Source organism: Electrophorus electricus, chromosome 10 (genome assembly GCF_041902795.1).
Source record: "Electrophorus electricus isolate QZ-2024a chromosome 10, ASM4190279v1, whole genome shotgun sequence".
In the NCBI taxonomy this organism is placed as follows: domain Eukaryota; kingdom Metazoa; phylum Chordata; class Actinopteri; order Gymnotiformes; family Gymnotidae; genus Electrophorus; species Electrophorus electricus.
Genome location: NC_137506.1, coordinates 27,979,077 through 27,991,312, shown reverse-complemented (window position 1 = coordinate 27,991,312; position 12,236 = coordinate 27,979,077). Strand labels below are relative to the sequence as shown.

General features: G+C 41.4%; 1 protein-coding gene across 10 annotated transcripts in view; it reads right to left on the bottom strand.

Moving 5' to 3' along the window:
* eml1 (EMAP like 1) overlaps positions 1 to 12,236 on the bottom strand; it is a 36,740-nt gene that overhangs the window by 15,674 nt on the left and 8,830 nt on the right. For 9 of the 10 annotated variants that reach the window (XM_035533079.2, XM_081721120.1, XM_081721123.1 and 6 more), the window contains 2 exons: positions 2,339 to 2,521; positions 381 to 510 (listed from right to left, as the gene is read on the bottom strand). In XM_035533079.2, coding sequence (XP_035388972.2) covers positions 381 to 510; positions 2,339 to 2,521 — 313 coding nt within the window. Of the gene's footprint in view, positions 1 to 380; positions 511 to 2,338; positions 2,522 to 7,647; positions 12,206 to 12,236 lie in introns of those variants that run through there. The other variant, XM_035533077.2, reaches the window with a different exon arrangement.

Genomic DNA, 12,236 nt, shown 5'->3' with positions numbered 1-12,236 from the left:
AATAAAATAAATAATAATGAAACATCTGCTTTTTAGCTATAAACCATAGAGAATTTTACCATTTATTTCCCTAATTTTAGTTATACTTTGATCCTTTATATGACTAAATCCTGTAGTGTCCTCTCACATGATGTATGCTATTGCTGACATTTCACACAAGCTCACTGGAGTTACAGCGCACACCATTTACAATAGCATGCCACAGACAAGCCTCCCTCAACTAGTCTCCCCAAGAGACATATTGTCCCTTGGGGCTTCAACTGACCAACTCTTTTGTCTCTTTACCCAATTTATTTTCCTAATTGTGATGTGGACAGGAGCCAAAGGCCTCTGGCCAAAGCTCTGTAGCTGGAGCTGGCGAGCAGTGCACAGTGTCCCACCTCTTGGTTGCTGGTGTGTTGCTGTCCCTCTTGGAAGCCGAGGGTGATGGCAGCATGCTGCTTTTTTTTGGTAGGACATTGCCGTTGTTGACCGTGGGCCTCAGCGGCAGGGCTGCGATCATTGGCCTAGCTGTGAGGGGGCAGAAAAGGGAGAAAAAGCATCTTGGTTCAATACCAAATAGTTTCCCCCTTTCCCACTGCCCATTCACCATAAAAAGAATATAAAAAGGAATGCCTCATTTCAAATAGCGCATTGACCTCTTTGACCATGTAATCAAAGTTAGGGTAATAAGCTCTCTGCTAAGCAATATTACCCAAATGACTCATTCCACAGTGTAAATGGCATTAGTCAACAATGTTTGAACTCAAAGTATTCAGACTGAATGGGATTTTGATAAACGTAGCTTCTCTGCTGCAATAGCCAAAACTATAGGCCCTGTCGATAATGACCGAGGAATTATTTCCTTCATTGTACATATGGTCAGATCTGTTCAGATGTCCTGGATGGAGAGTATGCCTTTGTTCCATTTTAATACCATCAGTGCACCTGCAGTGTGACTGCAGACAGCAGAGATCTATGAGAGAGTCTTTATTTATATTATCCTTGGAGCTTGTCCTATTAAATATTCATCACTGTAGAGTTGCTTGGGCTTTTCAAGTCTCTTTCTCAGCTACTGAGCATACAAGGAATTTATGCAAGCGCTGCACTTGGCATCACAAGCTCACAGAGAGACACTGCAGAAAGAGATGAAAGAGAGTGAGACAAAGGCTGAGAAGGAGAGGCAGAAGGGGAGAAAGAGAGAGCAAGAGAGGGGGACAAGAAAGAGAAAAGTCTCATATGAATTAGCCGGCTTAGGATGTCATGGATTATGAAGGAGAGCAGACATGACTCACCCCGCAAAACACTTCAGCCAGACACAAAGAGGAAGAGCATTTGCCCAGTTTGGGAATGAATTGAACACGGGTTTGTCTTGTGGTAGGGGACAGGGGGAAAACTGGCCCAGAGACTAACAGTTGGCAGTGACAGCTCTTGCAACCTGGCTAATTAGAAAGTGCCTGACATGAAAAGTGTGCCAGTGTGGTTTGAACCTCATCTTAGCCCCAATTATCCGCTGCACCTCTGCTGTGCAGAAGACAAGCAGGATTAGAATCATAAGGCCATTGGATCATCAGAAAGCTGAGACGATAGAGTGCTTTCTTGATTTCATAGTTAAGTTCAAAAACAGAAGATATATTTAAAAGTTAATTGAGGGGAAAATAACCTTTTATCAAAGCAGACATGTAAATACATGGACAACATCAACAGGTATATCCTCAAAGGTATTTTCAGTTCAAAAACCTCAGTTTTCAGTGATCATGCCTCCTGGTGCTCTTGTGCAGTGCTTAGATCCAGTAATGTGACGTCTATGTGCTGTCCATATCAGCAGACGTTCTGCCTAAATGACTTCCAATCACTGCTGTCTGCAGAACGAGATTTTCCTATTCCTGCCAATGCTTTCTGAACTCCAGACAAAGCAGAGGATGAAAGAGGAGAGGAGGAACAAGCAGGAGAGACTATGGCTACAATGTGGAAAAGTGGAAAAGACTAGCGCGAGATGGGAGGCGACATGGAAGGAGAAGCTTTTTCATGCACTTGTAAAAAGGATATGCTATAGATCTGTTTTACTGTAAGTCTGACAGGTAACAGTGAAAATCTGCCAAATGACTAGAACAGAATATGACAAACAGTCAATATCCAAAAAGCATCTGAGACAAAATATGAAACAATTACTGAAGCCATGAATTGTTCCCACAGAGACCAAACAAAGACTATGGTCAATCAGGTAAAAAAGATGTGTAAAAAAAAAAGTGTGTAAATGCCTGTGTGTGTTTTTCAACCTGACCACACACTCAATGTGTTGGCACGGTGTGGGTAGTGTGTGTCAGCAAGTGTGTGTGGCTGGGCAGGTTCGCAGTACCTTTGGTTGGTCCCTTTCTGCTGAGCATGGCCTGCTGCTCTTCAGAGATATTGAGTCTCCTCACCACGTCAGCCAGCGCTGATTTGAGCAGCTGGATTTCATCCTCCTGCATCTGCACGCGCTGCTCCAGAGACGCGATACGGTCTGTCACCTCCATGCTACTTGCCGCCGAGGCGCTGTCATCTGTCAGCAAGTCAGCATGTACACAAACACCCACACCCAATTTATCAAGTAGTAAATAAAGGCATCTGCAGAGAAGGCACAGCTAGGGCCTACTCTGTAGACGCCTCTATTTTTCACAGCATGTGACCTCAATTTGCTCACAAATAAAAGCATTTTTAAAATGACCCTCTGAAATATGCCTACTTAACACTTATTATTATCATAGGTTGACAAGCAGACAACAAACAATTAAACAAAGAAATAAAAAATTGCTTTAAAAGATCAGTTGTATATGTCCTGACATGCCCCCTCCCCTTCACATACAAACAAGTCACTGGTTGTGTCATTATCTTGCCTAACAGCTGCTGTCTGTAAGACTGCTCCACGCTCTCTTTCTCCCAGACACTCTCTCTCTCTCTCTCTCTCTCTCTCTCTCTCTCTCTCTCTCTCTCTCTCTCTCTCTCTCTCTCTCTCTCTCTGTGTCCCAGGACTGCTATCTAGGTTAATATGCTGTAAAAAGGCTTGGGGTGGAGGGGTTGAAATATTAATAAACACCATAAGTCTCATGTCCTTGGAGACTCATAATAATGTCTCAATTAATTATTTAAAAGGAGGAACCACCTGGTAATTAAGACAATAAAAATAATCGTTTTAAACAATGCAATGTATTGATTTATGATGTTAGTTAAAAAAAGATTAAGTAGAAAAGTTGCTACAGTTACAAAAAGCAAAAGTTACAAAAAGCAATGCAAACGCATCACTTAAAAAGGCTGAACAGATCAGTATAATGATTCCAATACACTACATTACTGTTTATGAATGATATTATTTGCATCAAATTCTGTACATTGAATGACAATGGTTTGCTGCAGCTTACATTGCTGTTAAAGTAGACTGATTTAGGCCAGCCACATTAGAAATATGCCATTTATAAAGACAATCACCATGTTTGGAATATCAATCCATAGCCCATAAAAATATCACTGACAAGATCATTTCATGAATTGATTTCAATGAATGGTCTCAAATGAAGCAGTTGAAGAGTATGGTTTGACTTCAGAAGCCTCTGTCAAAAGCCTCCCTCACACTCACACAGGCGGCCCCACTCAGCCCTATGCCAATGCTTTTCAGCTACTCAACTTAAAATTCAGCTACCATTGCTACATTAATGCTTACTCTAATTACTGTACACTGGTGATGAATGTCCCAGTGGAGACAAGCTTCTTAAGGCAATACTCTTTCAGCATTTACTCAACGGCCATACTAACAAAAACATGCTTTACAAGAATGGATGAATAGCCCTGGTGTTAGCACATGGAACTAATATATCTTTTTGATTGTGACAACATCCAACCAAGGCTGACTAGAGATGCTTGTGCTCAACATGAAGTTAAAATGCTTTTTTAAAAAATGCATTATAGGCAGGAAGTGGGTGGTACCAATATTATTCTGCATAGGACACTATGTCATAACCTTTATTTTCTCATTATGACGTCCTAATGTAATAGAAATTGAGCAGTTTGCACACATAGTCAGGTCATTTTCTAATACATTAAATAAAAAAATATTTATTTGCACAGCAACAACAAAAAACAATCTGACAGTGGACAACTGAAAAAGTTCAATTTTTCATACTTTTCCCTCCCAAACACTTTTTTTTTTTTTTAAATTGTGATATGAATATGAACTTGCAGCATTACACCACTTTACCTCCAACCCAAAATATTTTCACCATTTTTTGATGATATTTCCTCAGCTGCTCAAGGAGACAGGTCTTTGCTTGAATTTCTAATCCTGTTTATGTGTCAGTTCTAAAATGCTAATCCTAAGCATGCAATGAATGCTAAGAACGTAAAAAAGGCACGCCACTGCCAGCAAGGACAAACAAAGTGAAGAGCAGATTAATCACCTCATAGTTTCTGGAGAGAAGATTCAGTGAAATATACAATAGCTTCTGGCTAGACAAAGGTGTCCTATCTGCCAAGTGAATAATATTTTGGATGATAAAATAAAACATGTGATTGAAACCCTCTGGTACAGAATATGTTAAATTTACCAGTTCCTAAGCACCATAAAGGAGATTTGCTTTCCAGGGACACGTTAAACACCCAGACACTTTCTATGCTGAATGAGGCCATTGAGGACATGGTACTAATAACCAGTACAATGAGCAAATTTCTTAGTTGTATAATTGGCTCTATTTACTTAAACTCCATTTGTGGTCTTTCTATCAAAGCACTTTGCATTTACACAAAGAATCTTCCCACCTTGCACATTTTCACAATGAAACATTTCACATTGAAAGGATGCACCATTAAACACACATTTAATGATATCCTTCATAAAGCCCATCACACCTCTTCAAATGATCTCAGCCATGTTTTATTGCCAACATGGATTAGGCAGTCTGTCTCTTGACTGCATAAAAAGGCATTTCAGTCCACCATGATTTCTTGAAGGCAAATAGCAATTTTTGCCAGTCATTTAATAATACAAAGATTGGCAAACGCCCATTTCCAGATCTACATGCTCCAGAAGGTAAGTAAATTGGTCAAACTCAGAATTTTCTATACACTTTTCTATAATACAGTCTAATCAGATACCAGCCCATCTCAGGACTGTCCTACAAGTGGGGTGGTCAGTAGGTGACCTTTTCTCTTTTTTTCTCTTTTTTTCCATTTTATTTTGTACTCTTCTGAAAGAGTAAAATGCCTTTTTTAACGATACATTTGTGTAGATTATGCATTTAACCCCAGTATAAAAGGGCATGTTTGAGACCTTAATTTAATATCAAATCAGCCAAGTATATAATGAATATTTTGTTCATTTTAAACTCGTCAATGAAATCAATTTAATGCACTGAAATTTACTTAGTTGATGCAGAGCAGATTGGCTGGGCTTTGACGTCTGCTACCCATACTCTGCCCCGTGAACAGCAGTGACTTCTGTTTTATCTTGCATCAGACAAGGTGCAGGCAGACAGAAGGGGAGGGGGAAACACACACATGCAAATGCTGGTGGATTATCAAAGCAAAATGCACTCCCTTTAATGTCCCCCTCATAACACACTGGCCTCATTAATAAAACATCTTTAGTCTGCATGAGCCGAGACCTCACTGACTCACTCCCCACACTACATAACATTCGAGCTGGGCTCAGCAAGGGAAATCACTCAGAAGCAGCTCTGTGAGAAGCTTTGCAAGGATTAGAAGAGTGAATGTCTTCATATTTCCCAGCCATAGAGATTTTTCTCCTCTTATAATGAGGAAAACACAGTACCCGAACTAGTAGGATGATAGATGCGTGGTACTCCTATCCTTGCTCAGTGAAGAAAAGAGTGTGCAGGCGTTTCTGGCATTCAGAATGTTGTCTTAGGCAAGCAACACAGTCATTAATGGTTTGATATAAAATGGCAATTTAGTAAACAAATGCACCTGCAAGGAGTCTTCCAAATACTTTCTTCGATTGAGAAGCTGGCAATTAACCCAAACATAAACAATGCAGAGAGAGGAGGTGGAAAGGGGAGAGGACATTAGCTGATGTCTATACATTATAAATGAATTACAACAGCTTGTTTTCTCCCACCGTGTTGCTTGAAAAGGTCAGTTCACCAGATGCTTGTGTGCAAGCTGCTCCAACAGAAAGACATGTTGCCATGAAGTGCCAGTGATTCCAAGATGAGTACACGGAAGGGACACAGGGCATGGCTAATAATCTAATTCAGGCCTGTCAGAGGGGAAAGGGCTCTGAATAAAAGTTGAACAAGCAAACTGTTGAACCAAATTAGGAGCGGAAAACAGATCAGAAGGAGGGCTGATCAGAGGGACTTCACATATGACCTGTGGGGAAGAAATGGGAGAACATTGGAGGGAGGAGAGAAAGGACATAGGGGGCCAAAGAGCTCCCGAGGGGATGGCAGCACATGTTGCGAAGAGCCTAATTCTCTTAACATCAGTGGTGCCCATCGTCAATGTAAAGCTACAGTCACATTGTGAAGGTGATACTCCCCTTTTCCATGCTCTTGCATCTTTGTGTAGGGGTTCAGTGAAAGTGGAAACTCACCAAGGGCGATGGCAGTGATGATAAGTGATGGTAGCAAAGAATGATTTTCAACCAACAATGAAAGGGGTTTCCAGGTGGAGAAAAGAGTCTTTAATGGGGATGAAAGAAACTTGAAAGGGCAGCAGCCAGTCGCAGCTGTCCTCTAGTCATCACATGAGACACAGGTGTGAGCGGCATGAGAGTGTAGAAGTGTGTTTATTAACCACAGTGTGCACATGCTTGAATCAAATCACATAGAGATGCCCACCAAGTCTTTCTCCGGTCGGCCTGCCCTCAGCAGTCAGTGCAGTAAACAACCTGGTGTGACCCGTTAAGGGTGATCCTCCATGCCTCTCCACATGGGCCAATGGCTAGGACACAGGGAGGAGGTGCACAGCATCGAGACAAAGGTACTGAGGCACTAAGCCTCTCTGTCACAGGGAGTGGAGCTGGGAGCAGATTAGCAATATAGAGAGCCAATCCCCCTCGCTGGATATCCTTAAGCTCCTAAGGTTGATTTAGCTCCCTCTGATGCATGGATTTGTAAGGGCTGTGCACACTGTCTAAGGACATTGTTTGGGATCAAAATAGAAGGATGTTTAGAAATTTAAAGGCTGTGAAGCAATAAGATGAATGTTTGATAAAGTGATCACTTACTAATGCAACTGCTTAACTACTCCAGGAAAGTGCCTTGAAGCATAACACATTTAGTGTTCTATCATTCTACACTCATGTCCAACCTCACAACAGAATCTCAGTTCATGTTAATGATGCTACATTTAATCACTTGACAGATTTATTAGGCTATTTCATACCAGCATATCTTTAAAGTACAGAGCCTATGGCAAGAAGCGCCGCATCTCTGTCATCCTCACCAAATTCATCTGCTACTAAACCTTCATTTACCAGCAGGACAAATCTGGAACCACTCACTCTAAGCAGCCAGCCTGCTGCCAACCCCTGTGTAGAGCAGCAGGCTCGCCTCTGTCCCAGAGACACCGCCTTGCTTATCTCCCGCTGCCTGCTTCACTGCCTGGCCTTCTCCTTATAGGAGAAACAAACCTCCCACCGCTGCCGCCACAAATAGGAGAGAGAGACACACAGACCTGGCACCGGCACGGCTGGGTAGAGGAGTGAGGGGAATTTCTGCTGACTCATGCTCTCCTGGGAGACAGCAGCAAAGGCAAACGGGAGGTCCGATGGCGAGGAACAAGGCAAGGATATGGCATCAGTGTGCTTGGGTGGGACACAGAGGCTCGGCCCAGGAGGAGGAGCTCTGGGTAGACACAATGCCCTTTTCAGTGCAATGGTGCGAGAGTCCAGGCTCTTTTCCACACTTCGACATGCAAAAACAACAACAACAGGGCATTGTGTAGAAGCAACTGGCTCCTTGGTACGATGGGTACAGTTACAAATGACCCTGTTGTTCTAAAGGTTGAGCCCAGATGGAGCTAAATAGGAAGGGATACAGCTGACAAGTAGGATGTTGTGAAGAGCTGCTCATATGGCACTACAGAGCTGATCATCCTATAATCTTGTTAGGTACAGAGGAGGACTGTAATGTGTAGTTCAGTCTTCCAATACATATTCAGAAAATTACATTCTACTCTATTCTATTCTGAAAATGTAAAAACAGAAAGAACAGTATTATAATAATTATTAAATAGTAGTTATTGAAAACTAGCCTGTAGGCCTGGAGAGTTTAAATGGAAGTTCAAAGCTTATTCATTTGTGGCCTGTATAAGCAATAATGCAAAGCAGTTCATACACTATTTGCTGTTTGTTAAGTTCAGGAGTCAAGCGACACCATTATTTCCTCTCAGAAAACACAAACAATTTTTATGAGAGTCCCATAAAATAACTTATTTTTCAGACAGACTTTGGGGCAAAGTAAGAGAGTGGAATACTTTCAAACAGAAATCACTTCTTGTGAGCTTCAAAATAGAACTTATGACATAAGACATATATTTGACCTACATTGCTCTAGACTGGAAAGTTAGAGGTAGCTACATCACTAAAACAATATTCATCCTACAACTTGTGCCCTGAATGTTGTGAAAATATAAATGTACTACTTTGATTTTAACCCTGATTTAAAACCAGACTGCTCACATAAAAGACAATCGGGACATTCCGCAGCAATGCTACAGCAATGCTTGGTAGATAGAAGACAGAAGCTTTGGTTAATGTGTACAGAGTTGGGTTTAGACATAATCGGAACTGTGAAGCATGGTGGAGGGAGTAGACTGTAGTAGTGTGGGTCTGCTTTTTTACCTCAGGACCTGGACAATTTTAAATTATTTTGATTTTCATGCTGAATGAGCAATTGTATGTTGTGTCAGGAAATTCTATGGCAGAACATCCCATATACAGGGCATCTTTCTGTGATATCATGCAACATGACAATGATCCAAACAACAGGAGTAAATGAGCTAGCATTGTGCATTTTAGAGTGATGACAAAGTCCTTGCCTCAATCCACTGAAATGCTGTGCTATGACATAAAGCAGGCCGTCTATACAAAATCCCAAAATATACTTGAACTGAAAAAATACCATAAAAAAGAATGAGTCACAACACCTGATAATTAATTTGCAAGACTGATTACCAGCTACAGAAAGAGTTTGATTAAGGTGACTCCTGAGGCTGCACTTGTTATTAAATGTAAGGGTTAATATATTTTGACATTGGCTGAAACAATTTGTACAGCGGTTTAGATGATGATCAGATGATGATGATCAGGTCACACAAGAGACAATCATTCCAATCTGAAAATAATTTTAAATGACTCACTAACTGTTCTGGGCCCTGTTTCCCAAAATCAGTATAGTGTTAAGATCATCTGAAATGAGAGAGAGTGTGTTCAGTATAATACTTGCTCAACCATCTTGTTTTATGATGCTTTTGGGAAATCCAGCCCTGAACAACAGTATTTGTATGTTTCTGTGAATTTCAGTGTAGGTCAAAAAGCAAGGCTTAAATAGATTTCAGAACATGTGCCCAAATTCACAGTGATATCAAGTGAATAATGCAGCCTTGACAGAAAGAGAGAGAGAGAGAGAGAGAGAGAGAGAGAGAGAGAGAGAGAGAGAGAGAGAGAGAGCTGTTATCAGTAGAGCATGGGGAAATGAATAACTATACAAAGCAGCAGCACAAGACATCTGGCATCTGACTTATAAGAGTCTTACCCAACCACACACACACACACCACACTCACACACATACACTCTCTCTCTCTCTCTCTCACACACACACACACACACACACACACACACACACACACACACACACACACACACACACATACATACACTATACTGATAACTGTCAATCAGGAGAAAACTACTTTTACCTTCAGTTGCCACTGCCTTTTTACCACAGCACAGCACTACCAATGGCAGCACAGGAGGCGACTAAAGGAAATCAATGTGCACCTTGAAACGAATCAGCAACACATAATTAATTATTTTCCCGATATCAATATTACCCATATCCTGTGACAGCCCTGCTTCAGTATTAATGACAAAATAAAAAATAAAAAACAACAGATCATCCTGCGCAAATTGCATGTTTGCGTATTAATGTTTGCTAAGATGTAACGTAGATTCAAAACTGAGGTTATTATTGTTGGTTTCAAGAGAATTAACTGTGTAGTTGTTTCAGTAGTTCAGTGGCAGGGAAAGAGGGTGCTGTAATAGTCAGTCACCTCGAGCTCTGCTAACTTGAGCAGGACTTTAGCGCTAATCCTGTAGCATATGTCTTTAAAGACAGCCAACACCAATGTTTCAGCTTTGCTGCCAGGACCACTCATGAGATGCTTGGGGAGAAGGGGTCACAGCCACAGTCTGAATGCCAAGAGAACACTACACACTCCACAGCTCTCCACAACTGATGCCAGGCTGTAAGAACAGGCTGTAAGAACATTTAATGCTGACAGCTAAACGTTGGCCCCCTCCCCAGAGTAAGGGGGACCAGGAGGCTGCTTGGCTGCAGCTCCTCAGCAGCTTTTACAGCTGGTTTCTGAGTGGCACGAGAACAAATGACATCACGCTGGCCGCTGACCTCACCGTGGCCCAGCTCAGTACATTCACCCAAATAGCCATGGTTCCTGCAGCACCAGGCCATGTCTCCCTGCTCCAAGCTTAACTAGCAACTTCAGCATGGCCAGTAAAGGAAGATGAGACGGGCCTATTTCATCTGCCACGTCCCGAGACAAAGATCTGGATTACATAAATGCCACGTCCTATAAATAAGAACAAGTTATGGTTCAATGATCTTACACAATGGGCTAAGAGTGGCATATGATTTTCATCAAAACTAGAAACTACACAATATAACACCATCATTAGTGTATGTGGGTATATGCAATTATAACACTGTATACATTATAGAGTGGTTTTATGCACACTACTCTATTTTCTACACTGTGAGGTGATTGTTGGCATGGTTAATTCTTAAATGGAGAGGCAATGAATAAATAAATGGGTACAAAAGCAACATAACTGTATTGTTGTATTTAACAACCAGGCAGACTTGTAGCAGAATAGTCCAAGATAATCAGAGAAGTGCTGACATGTATACTATCAGCATAATAGAAACACTGGTAAATCAAGTCTGGGAGTCATTATGCCTAACATCCATATTTTGCCAACAGCACTTGTCTTACAGGTAATGCAGGCATCCAGTAATCTGATCTTTTACAGATCTTCACAGCACTAAAACAGCAACTTCCTAAAAGACAACAACTTTAATCTATTCATTGGAGTGTTTCAGTACACATCAGAACACAATGTCAGCCACTGACAAATAAAGCTTACAAACTGTTTGAGTATCCTACTCATCTGTAATTAGAGAAAATGGAGAGAGTTACAAAGAATTAGCTTTGGATCTGAGAAGTCACATGGGAGGCACATTGATGGGAGAGATTAATGACATGGAGCTGACCAGAGTGACATGCACGTCACTCGTGTTTTACTGAGTAAGGCCTATGCTCCTCATCATCTCCTCACTCCCCTCTTCTCTCTTCCCTTCCCCCAATGAACCACACAAAACTACAAGCGCATGCACACACACACACACACAGAGACAAACCAGAGCAGTGGAGAAAACAAAACAAAAAGCTAAGACAGTAATGATCTATTTCTCACTAGGCTGTGTGGACTGTGCTTCAGCTTGACCTATTTTCTGTGGGCTACGTAATGATGAAACACTAGTTCAGACACTGTATTTTCATTGTCTCCAATAAGACGTGTTGCTGTTGAAAAAGCCGCTTCTGTTTGAATGGTTGCTGAGAGAGAAAGTTGAAATCTTTTAGGTCAGCCTGCCATGTAGAATACCAAGCCAAAAACAAACAAGAAAAAGCAATAAATGTGTTAATGGCCTGATGTATAACTGAGATACTGAAATAGTATGGCACCTACCCTCTCCAGTCTGAGACAAAAAGTAACTAAAACTTAAACAAGAGGTATTGCTCCCTTTAAACCAACATGCAGGGTGCCATTCACATACTGCTTAGTCCTAGTAGGTGTACAAACCTTTTTTATGAAATTATAAGAGATTCAAGACCACTCATATATCTCATTGCAAAATTACCAGATCCCAAGTGTGCCTGAATTAACTTCAGTGTTTACAGTACTTGAAGCGCATTGGGGGGAAGGGGGGCTTGAAACTCCACGAGCAAGAAGCAGGAAAGGTAG